The sequence below is a fragment of the Prionailurus viverrinus genome, chromosome B3, assembly GCF_022837055.1.
Source record: "Prionailurus viverrinus isolate Anna chromosome B3, UM_Priviv_1.0, whole genome shotgun sequence".
In the NCBI taxonomy this organism is placed as follows: Eukaryota; Metazoa; Chordata; class Mammalia; order Carnivora; family Felidae; genus Prionailurus; species Prionailurus viverrinus.
Window position 1 is genome coordinate 42,880,134 of NC_062566.1, and position 16,808 is coordinate 42,896,941.

The 16,808-nt window shown below is 34.7% G+C and overlaps 1 protein-coding gene across 8 annotated transcripts in view; it reads right to left on the minus strand.

Moving 5' to 3' along the window:
• TCF12 (transcription factor 12) overlaps positions 1–16,808 on the minus strand; it is a 382,275-nt gene that overhangs the window by 215,785 nt on the left and 149,682 nt on the right. For all 8 annotated transcript variants that reach the window (XR_007152836.1, XM_047861844.1, XM_047861848.1 and 5 more), the window contains one exon: positions 5,510–5,583. Coding sequence is in view for 6 of the 8 variants with exons in the window: in XM_047861844.1 (XP_047717800.1) it covers positions 5,510–5,583 (74 nt within the window). In the remaining 2 variants the exon portion in view is untranslated. The remainder of the gene's footprint in view (positions 1–5,509; positions 5,584–16,808) is intronic.

Genomic DNA, 16,808 nt, shown 5'->3' on the forward strand with positions numbered 1-16,808 from the left:
TCGATGGACATCTGGGCTCTTTCCATACTTTGGCTATTGTTGATAGTGCTGCTATAAAACATTGGGGTGCATGTGCATCTTTGAAACAGCACAACTGTATCCATTGGATAAATACCTAGTAGTGAAATTGCTGGGTTGTAAGGTAGTTCTATTTTTAATTTTGGGGGGAATCTCCGTACTGTTTTCCAGAGTGCCTGCACCAGCTTGCATTCCCACCAGCAGTGCAAAGGATGGTATCTCTTACTTTTTAAACTGAGGAATGAAAAACTCTGTATTTTAGGAAATACTGTCAACAAGAAGACTTCTCCCCTTTCCTGTGAGCCCTGTCATAACTCCAGGGTGCAAACCCCAATGATACCTCAGTACTTAAAGCTTGGCCTAAGTTGGGTAACAGAGCTACAAGGGCAGGAAAACCAAGATGACAGGGGCCCCTTGGAATTTTCATCAGCTAAAATGATCACACAACATTTTAGAAATGGAATTTGTACATCAGGAAATATGACCATGGAAATGAACATGAAATATTAGATATTTGGAGATAATAATGATGATAATTATAGTAGTAGCAGCTCTCATTTATTGAATAAATAAATGAAATGAAATACTTCATAGCTATTATCAGGTTTCATCTTTACTCAAACCCTACAAGGTATGTGTAAAATTATCATAATTTTAGAGATGAGAACTCTGAGGCTCAAAATGACTTGGTAACTTATCCAAGGTCACAGAATACAATTCTCCAGAGTCAGTGATCTTAAATGCTTTACTAAGTAGTATCATCAATCAGGATAATACTTTGTAAGCATAGGAGAGAGGAGGCCTATTTACCATTAATACCACCACCATCGACTTTGAGATTCACCGCCATAAATCAACTTTGATTCTTTTCTCCTCGATCTCCAAACACAATTAATCTAGTAAATCTAAGAATTCTTCCCCAATCTTCCCCAAGTATTCAGCAAATACTTATAGAAGTCCATGATGTAAAAAGCATTATACCGGACAGAGTAAAACTTTTATATCTAAGTTTGTCACAAGACTTCTCCTTTCCCAAAGAAAGAAACAGATAACTGAAGGGGAAAGGAAATTGATTTTATGTGTTTTACAAATCTAAAGGAAGTATATTAAGCATGACAGAATCAGCAAGTAATTCTTATTCATTACACTTAGAATGCAGCACATCTGCAAATGTATTCATTCATTTAAATTATTACATATAGATCTAGTTAATAAATTCTGATATACATAGTATTAAATTCAACACTTACATAGCAGTCACTATGTACCAGACACTGACCTAACCACTTTATATAGATTTATCTAATTTAACCATAGTTTTACATACATTTAATCCTTGTGACAGCCTTATAAAGTAATTATCCCCAATTCACCAACGAGTAAACTGAGGTAAAGTGAATTTAAGTAAGTTGTCCAGAATCATACAGGTAGTAAGTGGCAGAGCTGGGATTCATATCCAGGTACTCTGGCTCCCGTTCTGTGCTCTTGGCCACTGCCTTCTAAAGAGGAGGGGGAAAAAAATCTAAAACTAGAATAAATCATTAACATGGTGGTAAATAACAAAAATCATGGTATTCTCTGGCTTTTATACCTGCTGCAATGTCAAATACAGATAACATTTGTTTGTAGGAAAGGATAAAAACTAAGGGAGGGCGGGGAAAAGACTCATTAACTATACCTCTTGCCCAGATCTCAACTATTTGAGATCTTAATCACTCCTTTCAATCTCTGGTGCCTTAACCTCGATCACCACTTTTCACATATTTCTGAAAATGAAAGTGTTATTCACATCATGATGATGCTTTTATCTGTTCAGTTGTGTGTTTTGTTCTGCAGAGGTGAGCAGGTCAACAATGCAGAAACCAGGACTAACAAAAGTGAAGAGGTTTGAAGTACATACCACAAATGCTCTTACTTCCTTATGAGTGTCTCAGACATGTGTCATCTTCACATTTCCTAAGAATACTGACCATGTCTACCATTTCTTCTGTAACCACTAATAGGTACATGCATTTATTTTTGTCTCTACCTAATAAAAATACTCTATTGAATGATGTGCTACGGCAGGTTCTGATAACCATAAACTTGGTAAATCACCTATATATTGTGAGGCTACTTTTCTTGTGGGTTTGGGAAAAATGGGCAGACAGGAGCTCTGCTGGCTTTTCCTACTTCAGAAAGAACATGTATAACACTAAGTACACTTTTGAGAAGTTTGTGGCCTCTTAACCATACAACTCTGGTAGAGCTCACTTAGGCATCAAGGTTACTAGAGCAAAATGCCATCTTCATTAGATTTAAAGTAAGTACCTATAAGGCAAAAAGTGAACAAAGCAAATATTCCCCTTAAAAAAGGTGTTAAATAGATACTAAGTTCAACCTATGTGATTTTGTGTAGTCAATCTTGTACGGTAAAATGCATAGTTATGATACATGAGTAGAGAACTATTAACAGAGTTCATGTACCAAATATGTTTTTACAGTAATGCAAAACATGATTATTTCTCCTTTATAGTTTTAGTGGAGGCATGGATAGTTTAACTATAAGCATATGCTTATAGTTACGCTTATATATATATAAGCTATATATATATATATAGCTATATAGTTATGCTATATAGCTATAAGCATATGCTTTATGACTCCACCAAACCACTCATTCTGCAGTTTTTACATACTTTTTATTGTAGCCTACTATGTTTCAAGCTTTACAAAAAGTAAAATAAATTTTTTTCCTATCAGTATTGTAAAATCAAATTATTTTTTAAATGATACAACCTGCTGTGATGGAAATGTATTATTTATACAACATGGCAAAGTCTAAATACATTTCACTGGCAGAATTTCTACAAAATACTTGCAAATTTCACTAAAGTTTAAATTGACTTGTTAATGATTTTACAAAATATCAAAATTGGTTTTTAGCCAATATCAGTATTTACTTCTGAATTTTAAAAAACTCAACAGACTATGATACTCAGTGGAGTAAAGTATTTTGGTAAACTGAGACTCTTATTAACAAAATTATATCTATATTTATGATTATGAAAAAAATAGTCAACTTGGTAGATGGGGTTTAATAATAAAACCCAAAAAGTTCATAAACTTCCTATTAAAAGTGTATTGAAGACAGCTTCTAAGATAACCATAAATGTCTTTCCTTGGTGAAAAGATTTCAGGAGAGAATTAAATTGTTCAAAATTATAAATAAAACATAACTTAACTAGATAAACCATTTTAGGTTCAAAATCATGACCAGGATAGAAGAAGCAAAGTTAGTGGAAGAATGGATTTCAATGAGAACAAAAATAAAGGGTAATATATATATATATATATATATATAAAGGATATATATATATATATATATATCCTTTATATATATATATTACCCTTTATTTTATATATATATAATATATATATTATATATAGTATATATTATTTTATATATATATTATAGTATATATATTATTTTATATATATTATATATATATACTTTATATATATATAGTATATAAAGATAGATATATGCTATCTATATAGCATATATATCTATTTATACTACATATATATATACACACACACACACACACACACACACGGTTGCATGGTAGATTGGGAATATTTAAATATTAATCTTGGGTTTTTAAACAGAAAACTAATTTACTATAAAATCAATTTAACTTTGCAACGCACACAATATACATTCAACATAGCATAGCAAATAGCAAAAAGAAAAGTAAGAGTAACTTTGAAGTCCATCTCTAGAGGCAAACTTAATTTCACGATCATGAAATACGTAAAACTTTGGATGTACTATTATGTTCTCTTCTCCTAGAATCTTATTTAGTACTCAAGTACAACAAAATTGAAAGTCTAAAAGGAAAGTACACATAAGGTACAAAGGCACCATTTAATACATTTTAAGAAATAAGTTATCACACAGTAACTCAAGCCTTTGAAAGAAAATAATCCAATAAATAGTATTTTGTTCTCCACTATATAAAATCCATACTTCACAATCTAAACAGGAAACCTACTTTTCCTACTCACAATGGTATTTAAAGAATCAAAAACTTCTAAAGGTAGAAGAATATTTGGACAATCAGTTTAACTAGCCCCAAGGTTAAAATAAGGTGCCCAAGGATTACACAGGAGAGAGGATAGTAAATCCAAGTCTTGTGATACCCACAACAGTACTCTTTACACTACAACCCAGCTTTCTCATCACAGATTCCCAAAAGGGAAACACTCAAACCATGTTTAATTGTCTCTTTAATAATTATTCTTAATTCTCTGTGACTATCCTATTTTTTCCCAAAGTATTTAAAATAAATTAAACATAGGCTACAGCCAAATATAATAGCAAACCACATATTTTAACTCAACATTAAAAAAAATTTTGTTAATGTTTATGTATTTTTGAGAGACAGAGAGAGACACAGCATGAGCAAGGGAGGGGCAGAGAGGGAAACAGATTCCGAGGCAGGCTCCAGACTCTGAGCTGTCAGCACAGAGCCTGACGCAGGGCTCAAACCCATGGACCAAGAGATCATGACCTGAGCTGAAATCCGATGCTTAGCTGACTGAGCTACCCAGGCACCCCTAATTCATCATTTTTTAATGCAAAATGACATAACCCATATGGAGATTATGGACTCCAATCACATACTGTTTCCTTCCACTTATGCCAATATGCTTCTAGGGTTAAATATCCATAAATTTTATGCTTGTCTATCTTCTAATGGTTAATTCTAAGAGAAGTAAATAGTTCATTATTTATTCAAACTATGACATTTTGGAAAAGGTAGCTCTTAACCTCAGCAATTTACTGCAGAGTCTGGAAACACAGAATTTAATTTTACTGCCAGCTCTTTGGTCTAATTTTTAATCTTTCAGTCTCATTATTTTAAAGTTTTGGGTGATTTGTTTGTTTACTGCTAAAAAGAGGCTCTAATCTTATGACCTCACTATGTGTAGAATGTTAGCTTGGTCCTATTTTCTCTTAACTGCCAACCGAGAAATGTCATCTGTTATGTGTGTTTTGATATGCTTCCAAGAGACAGAGCTATAGAGTCCCAGATATAAACAGCTGATGACTACTGGAACAAGAACGGGAGAGGGAAGACTGGAAACTGATACTCTGAAAGTCAGTGCCATCTCTCAAAGGTAATACACGAAGAAAACAATACACAAAGAAAAATTCATATATGGAGAATAGTTAGGCATTCTAAACTCTCCCAACTCTAGTAAAGAGTATTATAGGTAATCCAGGTGTAGAAATATTTCCTTCATTGTAATAGATAAAATAAACTCCCCAAATATGACAATAAATGAAAAAAAATAAATCTACCATGAAGGTACTGTGTATTCTATGATACTCCCATGTAAATACGTAATCTTCATTTCTCTTAACAGAGTTCATATACAAAAAAACTTATTTATTCTGCCAAAGTACTTCATAGTTTTAATCAAGGATGATGAACAAACTTACTCTAGATGAGTCATACGAGGGGCTTGGTTGACCACTTGTTCCCCAAGATGTCGTACCTCCTCGTTCATCCATACCTGAGAAGAAAGTGAAAGATTTAAATCCAGAAGGATAGTATGATGGATTTTTTTTTAAATATAGTATAGCAGAGAATAAAATTCAGCAAGTAGTATTTGCATTTGCACGGAACTAGCTGTGTATCAATTCTTGTCTCAGAAACCTGAAGAGCATAAGTTACCTTGAGGGTCTTCATCACTGCTCCATACAGTGCCCAATATACAATGGAGAATTTCAGAACCAAAATATGTCTCTGGAGACTTTAAAACAGGGCATAATCTAGATTTCCCATTTCTGTCCGTACCCACTGCTACTTCTAAGAGTAAATGAAACTTTCTTTTTTTTTTTTTTTTAACGTTTATTTATTTTTGAGACAGAGAGAGACAGAGGATGAACGGGGGAGGGTCAGAGAGAGAGGGAGACACAGAATCTGAAGCGGGCTCCAGGCTCTGTGCTGTCAGCACAGAGCCCGACGCGGGGCTCAAACTCACGGACCGCGAGATCATGACCTGAGCCGAAGTCGGCCGCTCAACCGACTGAGCCACCCAGGCGCCCCGTAAATGAAACTTTCTATAGTTTAGTCCTGCCTACATGAAAGTATGGAGAATTTAGTTCTTATGGATAAGTCTTAAAAAATCAAGCAAGTTGAACTGTTCAAGTTAATAAAAAACTGGTTTCTAACATAGCACTAATGAGATATTCTTAACTGAAGATATCAAACTAAATCAAACTATACCAAATCATATCATATCTATATTAGTTATATCGAAACTAATAAAAAATGTGACAACTCATGCTTATTTTGGAGAGAGACAGAGACAGCGCATGTGCATGTGTGCAGGGGAGGGGCAGAGAGGATCTGAGGTGGGCTCTGTGCTGACAGCAGTCAACCTTATGTGGTGCTCGAACTCTTGAGATCACGACCTGAGCCGAAAGTGGGACGCTTAATGGACTGAGCCACCCAGGTGCTCCTAAAATCTGATTCTAAATGAGTAGGTCTACACTTATGAAAATTGCAAAGGAAAACTCAAAGTGAAAAAAGATAAGTAACCATTAACAAAAAATCAGTTCATTGTGCTCCTTAATGTGCCTTCTGAAGCTCTGGTTCCATTATTTTACCTTCCAATCAATCCCTAGAAAAAGCTGAAAGACCGGGAAACCTCTCAATCCAGGTATCTCTCCCTTTTCTGTTCTGAGGACCAGTCTTTTTTATCCTTGACTCCTAACAGCTTATGCTTTCCCAACCCTTGCCAAGTTTTCTATGATGAAATAAACACAAATAGTTGCCTTTTTTACATTCTTGCATGAGAAAACTCCTGATGCTACAAAGACAACATTCTGCTAAGTTTAGAACTTCTTTTTCTTAAAAACAATTTTTTTTCAAAATCCTCTGTGATTTAGAGGAGAACGTGATCTGTAATAAGTTAAATACCACAAATTTTCCAGTAACCAGCCAGGATTCCCAAGCCACTTCACATGGACAGAACTGCCAGCTGAAGGGACAGAACTGCCAATTGTCCATAGGTGACAAAAGCAGGCAAGGAGGAGTGAGTTTCCGAAGCAGAGTATACTAATTACTAATTCAGCTGGTAGGACCCTAATTTATTCTTTTTATGAATCTGTACTTCCTATATTAAGTGACTGATGTATAATTTTAAAAGTTTTTAAAAATACTGTAGAGAAAAGATGGATACCTACTACAGAAAACACTCAAGGCATAATTTCAAGAGAACCAGATACCTTGAAAACACAGAGATCACGAATAAAAATACACAGTGTTTTGTTCATGCTTGGATAATTCTTACTAAAACTCTCGATTTAAAAAAGATTCTACAAGTTGGGGTAATAGCATGTAAAAACACACTTCGTTACCATCTCTCCAGTATCACCAGTTATCTGTAGGCTATATTCCAAGCATTTTCTTTGTAATCAACACTGCAGAACAGAAGCCAGAATTCCTATGAGGCCCAATCCAAGACAAAGGCTATTATTAACACACAAAATAAATACTACTTATGAATTGCTAATAATTTTATGAAAAGTTTTTTTTAAATCATACTTTTCATTTGCAACTATGTCTTTTTAACATTTTTTTATACTATATAGCCAAAGTGAAATACAAAGTCAAATTGGCTATTGAAAGCAGAGTCTCAAATATTTGTACACCCATATTCTATTCCATTATTTACAATAGCCAGAAGGTGGAAGCAACTCAAGTATCCACTGACAGATGAATGGATAAACAAAATGACATATACATACAATGGAATATTATTCAGCCTTAAAGATGGAGGGAACTCCTACACATGCTACAAAATGGATGAACCTGAGGACATATGTTAAGTGAAATAAACTAGTCACAAAAAGGACAAATACTGTACAATTCCACTTACATTGGGTGTAAATTCATGGAGACAAAAAGTAGAATGGTGGGGTTGAGAAGAAGAGGGGAATCATACTTACAGTGATAGTTAAGGGCACAGAATAGAAACTTATTTTGATGACCCTATCTTAATGAAAATGATCAGACTATAGTTTATTCTTTTTATGACTCTGAATCATCTTACATCAAATGAGTAATAAATATGAGGCCTATGTGTTATTTACATATCTCTGTAAAAGAGAATGCAAAAAGGTGAGTGCCTATTACAGAAAACATCTCAGACAAAATTTTTTAAAGATATAAAATTATGTGAAAACACATACTCAATTTGCATCAAGTGACACTACTTCACAGCATAAAAGAAGTGTAAAGATTAATTAAATGAGATGGTAATTAAGTAAGCCAACAGCTAAACAGTATGACATACCAAGGACAGTGGACACAGCAGGGGGCTCAAAGGATGCTATAGAATAACAAGGATCTGGGTAGGTTTTAAACTCAGAGCTCTTTAGTTTTATTGTTAACATAACCAGACTCTGAGTAGAAGGTCGTGGCTGGCACTGACAAAGGCAAGAGTCATCTTTCAGCATCAATGACTCCTTTCTGCTGAAGACAATGGCTGTACAAACAGACATATGACAGGAATAATAAATTTTCCAAAGCTTCAGACATAAGACCAAGGTAAGCAGAGAAAAAGAAATTACACACAGAAAATAAACTTAATATAAACTGTACAAACTGATCAAAATTTATACAAATTGATCAAAATCAAATTTATCGACAAGAAAATAAAGTATAGTTGCAATACAGTGATTGGGAGAAAAACATTTCTATTAAGATATGTCTGAACCACCATTGCCATATATTTTCTTTCCTTCCCATTTCTAGTCTGTGCATTCCAATTTAACAATTTTAGAGAAGCTAGTTCCACGATTGATAGATTAAAATGGTGGATATAAGAGAAAGTTTAACAATCACCAAGTAGCAGAAACCCTTGGGAGTCTTGCTTAACTTTCTAATAAACTATTCTATTTCTATTCAACAAGATTAAAAGGGTTCATCAATATTTTAATATAGAGACTAAAGGACTCTTTTCTTTTTTAATCTTTATATACAGATTCTCTTAAGTCCCTGCTTTTTTATATGGAACCAATTAAAGTCCAATATATATTTTGATTCCATAGGTCACATTTTAAAAGGTATACATATTATTTTTTAATATCTTCCAGTAAAGAACATTATATTTTTTAAGCTTGTATCAAAAAATAATGGCTTGTAAATTCAGTGAAACAATTTGCTACTTTCTCATTTAATAGGAAAAGTAACTAAAAACAAATCATAAGTCACTACATACACAGGCAATTTTTTAAGAGGCTAGGACCCTGGAGAAGGAATTAGAGGTAAAAAAAAAAATGAGTTTTTGAGATGTCAGAGAGCAAAATTCTTCAAGGAGCAAGTAAACTTTTTGGTAAAGTTTAACATATGACATTACTCTTTTCTATGAAGAACTCAGGTATTGGTCTACACCTGCTTCCTCTCTCCTGCTACCATCTTTAGTTTTTGACCAAAAGTGCTCTCTCAAGTTAACCATAAACTATGCTTACAACTTCATCTTATCTCTTCTTTCATTCTCCTAGCACAGAGTCTTATAGATTTCTCTAGGTTTTTAACCACCAGGGAAAAACTGAAAACAGATTGGGAGGGGGAATGATTTTTCTACACCCTCAGCATCTGTTCCACTCCCCATGCCCTCCACCATATGGGTCCAAAACAGTAAAGAGTTTGTGTACATAAAGCATACTCATGGTTTGGTGAGGCTCAGCGAAGACCTCCCTGCCTGGAGGTAAAAGGGGTGAATGAGGAGAAAAGCTGCTGAGCAGTTCCATATTTTCCTACTTGCCACTATTACCAATAACCTGCTGCCTGAGACTAAGACTAGGGTAAAGTGACACACAGGTCTAGAATTGGGAAAATATTTCTAGTAGTAGGTAGAGAGTCTACTGAGCAGAGAAGGAATAAAAGGAAGAAGGGGGCAATACTAAGAATGGAGTGAAGATGAATAAGGGTATCTCTGTAGAAAAGCTGGTAAGAAAAAAAAAACACTACAGCCACTTGCTTAATATCTATCCTTATGAAAAAGGGCCATATATAAAGTTGGAAGGAAGAGCACAGGAGACTGTATCTTTCTCTCTCTCTCTCTCTCTCTCTCTCTCACACACACACACACACACACACACACACACACATTGCTCTAGGAGCAGTGAAATCAAGTTTTCTTATCTTAGCAAGTAAAACGTACTTCAAAAATATCAAATCCCAACCCTGTTATAAATCAGGGAAAGATAATGTAGATTGCAGGATTGCCATCTGCTATAAGGTGATTCAATAAATGATTTGATGAAAGAAATCTGATTGGAGATGACTATGTCAAATAACCAAAGCTATGAATGTATCTCTTCAATAGTTTCACTCAATTTTATTGTGGAGTAATGGCACTTGTTTAGATAACACTCCAAGGTTGCCATCAATTGTAAAACAAAACACAAGTAAAACTCATCACCATTTCTATTGTATGATTTTAGATTCTCATGAAATAAATCTACCAATGTGTTTTTCTCGAAATTCATTGTGAAATAGGATCAATTAGAATATAATAGCACACCTTTGCTGTTATACTAAACATCAACAAAAACAAAATGGAAAAGCTATGATAATATTAAAATTGTAAGTGTATTTAAGAGAATTTAAGACACAGTGCCTCATATGAAGTATGTAACAATGATTATAAAGGTTTGTTAAAGTTATGAAATATTAGGGTTCTGTACCTAGAGCAGTCAAAAGAAACAATTTAATTCTTTTTAAAAGTAGGTAAGAAAATAAAAACAGTAAGAAGAGCAAAAGGAATCACAGGACACCTTTTAAAGTTCAATCACAATTTCCATTTGGTATTATTAAGAACAAAGATTTACAAGTAGGGATATTCTAGTGCCAAAATACACTACAGTAAGGTAGTAAATACATGACTAATTCCAAGAAAATGAATAATTTTGAAAATAACGTTCAAACACAGTTATTTTGCTATGTTATTAACCACGTCATTCTAAATAAATACCCTTTAAAGACACAATTCAGCAGGACATTCCAGTAATTTAAAGAGTAGAGGATCCAAAGAAAATGGCAAGTCTACCTATTTACAAACAAGAGATACAGCCTGATGGCCAGAGATTGAAACGAAATTCCAGAGGGCAAGCAGGTATGTTGTACTACCTTGAGAGCTATCTGGTGACCTGGTATTTTGTTTCTCTTGCTATCTGAAAGTAGAACATTCTTATAAAATGTCCTACAAAAAGACTTTTGTAAGTTGAAATGGCAAAAAGTAAACAAGCAATTACCATTTGTAAAAGCAAATATCCTCTTCCAATTTCTTTCAATTACCAAAAACAGGTACAAACGTAGGTCTTTAGTAAAAGCAAAGTGGCATAAAGTGAACTTTTGGAGAGTGGGGGAAACCTGTACTCCTCCTCTCCAATACAAATACCAAAGCCCTATATCTAAACAACATTGTCAGTTGTTTTCCTCCATAGAGGCACTTAGGCAGTCAACTCTTAAAAACAGGCTTGATCGTCTCTCTCACACTCTGGAGGACTCTCAGCAAAAGGTCTCTCAATAGTACAATCCCATTAGATTGACATTACACATTTCCAAAGTCTGTAACTCACTATATTTAACATGATCATTTCAGTTCAAGCCATCAACCATCTCTGACATATATTACCGTAAGAGTCTCCTAAAGGGTCCCTATTCTTCTTTTCCTTCTACAGTCTATTCTTTACACAGCAACTAGAATGACCCTTTAGAAACAAATCATGTCACTCCTATGCTCAAAATCTACCGAAGTCTTCCTTCTCTTGGATCAATCTGTTTCAACAACATGGCCCCTGCTTTTGCTTGGTGTGTTTGAGCAAAAGCAAGGGGCCATATTGGGATCTTTCCATTTGCCCTTTCCTCTTCATAAAATGCTCCCACCCAGATATCTGAATGATCTCTTAATTTCCTTCAGGTCTCTGTTCAAATGTCATCTTATAGGTGGATGTTTACTGTCTTTTTCCAACAGATTGAAAAATCCATCAAAATAAGGATGTAGTTTGTTTTGTTCAGCTTTAACCATTTGGTAACTAGAACATGCCTGACACAAGTAGGTATTAATAAATATTTACGGAAGAATGAATGTATAGAGTGGAAATAATAAAATCAGTTTAATAAAAGTGAGGCTATACCAGGTTCCCTATTTGTTAGCTTATCATTACTTTTACACAGTAATCAAAACCAGTCTTCTAAATAACTATACTTTTTTTAAAACTCTGTGAGAAGTAGTTAGATTGCAAATGACTCTATAAACCAGATGACTACTCCCAAAGAGCAAAAATTACTAACAACTTTTAAAGAAATTAAATCCTCACTAGGCTTGGTAGCTAAAGAAACTACAGACCTTAAATATCACAACTGTGAAATGACCTCATCACATGTCCTAAGAAAAATCACTTTGTATTCATTATAGTACAGCCTATAACACATTGCTATAAAAGGAATTTTAAATAAAACATGTTCCAAAAAGATTCATATATTCAGCATGATGTTGGGATATTTACAAATGTAGTTAGAAATGTAATGATTCTCTTTAACTTGGTAACATTCTTCTTTCCTATTTCCTTAACTAGTCACTCTTCATATTAATTTCTACCTCATCAATTTTCCAACTATCACATTTGTTCTTTTTACATACACAATACCCTGGGGTTCAGGTACTGTGTATTGCTTGTTCTTCTATTATGTTCCCATTTCAATCCACAGTTAACACTGCCAGCACACTTAACTTGCCATAAACACAAGTTGGGTCATATCCATTCACTACACAAATGTGATCCTCTCTCTGCTGCTTCAGGTTTAACACTCACACACCTGAGGGTGGCATTCTTCAAGGTGGCCTCAATCTGCCTTTTCAGCTTCAGTACTTACTATATCCCTTCAAAACCTCAAGGTCCCCCTCATCAGGACATTAATCACTCCCCAAACATGCCAAATTCATCTTCTACCCCTATTGTTCCCTAGCCCTAGAATATCCACCTTCATCTAACCCTTAACCTATTAGATTTCTAATTCTGATTCATCCTAAGATCAAATGTCCCCTCCTGAGAAGTGTTCTCCAGCAACTAAGCCTAAATTAATCACACTTCTTTAGAAGTGAATTTGTACTTATTCTGTCTTAAACACTGATGGTTGTTTTCATTTACATTCTACCAATAAAACTTTATAATAGGGAGCATCTCTTGTTCATCTCTATGTTTTTCTGGTACCTAGCAGAAGTGTGGTATTCTGCATTCAAATGTTTACTGAATGATTCAGAACATATAAAATTAGGGCATTCATGTAACTGTCTGTCATAATAATTCAATAACTAAGGATGGGTTAAAAACAAGAGGCCAAAAATAGAAAAATTATGCCTAGCAACTCAAAAAATAATAATTACTTTTTAAACAAAGTATTATTTTTAAAAGCAGATGACAAAATGTGTTGCAGAAACCTCAAAAGTGACCTAGTAAGCTCAGCTTCCAGTACAATGCAGTAAGCTCTGATAGACAGGCTTCTATAAATTCTGGGGGAAAATACAAATATAAAACAATTACTTACAAGCTCTAGAAAGTGAACAAAATCAGGCTGATTTGGGATGAGAACATAAACTTGGAAGAAAAGACCAGAATGAATAACTATCTTTCTTTAACAGATTTTAGGGATCAGAACAAGTGAATTTCCCATTCTTAAAGCTTTATCCTACACATAAGCAGTAGCCACAGCACGCAAGAACTAAAGTTCCAATAAAAAACATCTTTTAGGGGCACCTAGGTGGCCCAGTCAGATGAGCATCCTACTCTTGATTTCGGCTCAGGTCATAGTCTCAACAGTTGTGAGATCAAGCCTGTGTTGGGCTCTGTCCTGGGCATGTAGCCTGCTTGGGATCCTCTCTCTCTCCACTCCCTCTGCCCTTCCTCCCTCACTCTCTCTTCACCTAGCTCTCAAATAAACATTTAAAAAAATCTTTCTAGCTAGAAGAATGGTACAGAGCCTGGAAAGCAACAGTCATCACAAAGTAATGACAGAATTCCCAAGAGGAGAGATGCAAAAAAGAAGAGTCCCAAAATTTTGGTATATTTCTACCCAAGTCTTGGCTGAGTCCTGCAGCACATTCACAGGGCAGGCCCAAGGCAGTCTGCAGCTGAGACTAAAACAATCAAATCAAGACTTGAGCAGATGCCAAACTCAGGCAACAGAGAGTTTTCACTTTAAGTCTAATCCAATTAATGGCTCACTTAAACGAAGAAATCAAAACTCTTTGGAGGAACATGAAAGAAAACAAAATTTCCACAAATACATTCTTAATACCCATAACAGAATCCCAAATTCCTTGATAATGAAATGTGATCCAATCTCAAAGGAAAAGATAATCAAAAGAACAACCTCAAGATGGCCTAGAGAATGAGATTTTCAAATAAGGATATTAAAGCAGATATTGTAAGTGTGCTTAATGAGATAAAGGACCTAAGTTCATAATGAAGGAAAAAATGGAAAATCTCACAGGGAAAAGAAAACAAAAAGAAAGCACTTATAAACCTTAGAAATAAAAATTAAAATATCAAAAATCTTAAAAAAAACAAATTTCCTGATAAATGAATAGATAGATAGGTAGACAGACAGACAGAGAGACAGATATTGTTTTGAAAGTTCTTTAGGTATCAGCTCTCAGGATTGGGGCTCAAAAATTGCTTGTTCATGTTTATTGTTGTTATAACTTTTGAAGATACCTCTTCTTTCAAATGTGAACATTTTGGGAGACAGCCAAAGCATAAGAGACTCTTAAAAACTGAGAACAAACTGAGGGTTGATGGGGGGTGGGAGGGAGAGGAATGTAGGTGATGGGTATTGAAGAGGGCATCTTTTGGGCTGAGCACTGGGTGTTGTATGGAAATCAATTTGACAATAAATTTCATATATTAAAAAAAATAATTAAGGGGGCGCCTGGGTGGCTCAGTCGGTTAAGCGGCTGACTTCAGCTCAGGTCATGATCTCGCAGTCTGTGAGTTCGAGCCCCGCGTCGGGCTCTGTGCTGACAGCTCAGAGACTGGAGCCTGTTTCAGATTCTGTTTCCCTCTCTCTGACCCTCCCCCGTTCATGCTCTGTCTCTCTCTGTCTCAAATATAAATAAACGTTAAAAAAATATAATAATTAAGAAAATAAATAAATAAATAACCCAAAAAAACAAAAAACAAAAAACAAATTTCCTGGATGGGCTTAAGGGAAGAATAGTGATGACAGATTAAAGAGAGTAAATTTGATGACCACTCAATAGAAATAATTCAATTTGATAAAAAGAGAAAAACTACTAAAATAAAAATAAACAGGACCTTAGAGACCTAAGGGAAAACATTAAAAAGTCTAACAGAGGCATAATGATATAACAAAGAGAACAGAGTAGGAAAAACATATTAAAAATATTTTAAAAATATTTAAAAATATAAAAGCAATAATGGTAAAAAATTCCACAAACGTGGTAAGAGACATAAACTTACCAATTATAGACACTCAGTGAATCTAAATAGGATAAATATGAAAAAAAAACAAAAACATGTAGGCACCTAACAGTCAAACCTCTGACAACTAAAAATAAATACAGAGAAAAAGTTGAAAGTGGTTAAGAAAAATAGACACATTACATAACAGAGAAGTAGCAAATACTTATGTAGAAGCTGCAGCAAGTTATCCAGAATATCTAACTAAGATTAAGGAAAGTGGCTACACTAAACAACAGATTTTCAATGTAGATGAAACACCCTTCTGTTGGAGAAAGATGACATCTAGGATTTTCATAGCTGGAGAGGAGAAGTCAATGCCTAGCTTCTTCTCAAAGTTTCAAAGGAGAGGCTGACTCTTCTGTTAGGGGCTAATGCAACTGGTGACTTTTAGCTGAAGCCAATGCTCATTTGCCATTATTAAAATCCTAGGGCCCTCAAGAATCATGCTAAAAATACTCTGCTGGTGCTCTACAAATGAAACAACAAAGCCTGGATGATAGCACATCTGTTTACAACATGGTTTACTGAATATTTTGAACCCACTGTTCAGACCTACTGCTCAGGAAACAAACAAGAAAAAAAGATTCCTTTTAAAACATTACCACTCATTGACAGTGCACCTCATCCAAGAGCTCTGATGGAGATGTACAATGAGATTAATGGTGTTTTCACGTCTGCTTGCCACCGCTTCTGTTCTACAGCCATGGATCAAGGAGTAATTTCAACTTTCAAGTCTTAGTATTGAGAAAATACATTTCATAAGGCTAGAGCTGTCATAGACAGAAACTCCTCTGGCGGATCTGTGCAAAGTCAGTTAAAAAACTTCTGGGAAGGATTCACCATTTAGATGCCATTGAGAACATTCACAATTCACGTGAAGAGGTCAAAATATCAACATGAATAGGAGTTTGGAAGAAGTTAATTCTAACCCTTGTGAATGACTTTGAGGGGTTCAAGACTTCAATGGAGGAGGTAACTGCAGATGTAGAAATAGTAAGAGAAACAGAATTAGAAGAGGAGCCTGAAGATGGGACTGAAATGCTGTTATTTCATGATAAAACTTTAACGGATGAGGAGCTGCTTCCTATGCATTAGCAAAGAAAGTGATTTCTTGAGATGGAATCTACTCCTGGTGAAGATGCTGTGCAGATTGTTGACATGACAACAAAGGATTTAGAATATTACAAAAAATGTAGTTGACAAAGTAGTAGCAGAGTTTGAAAAGACTGACTCCAAT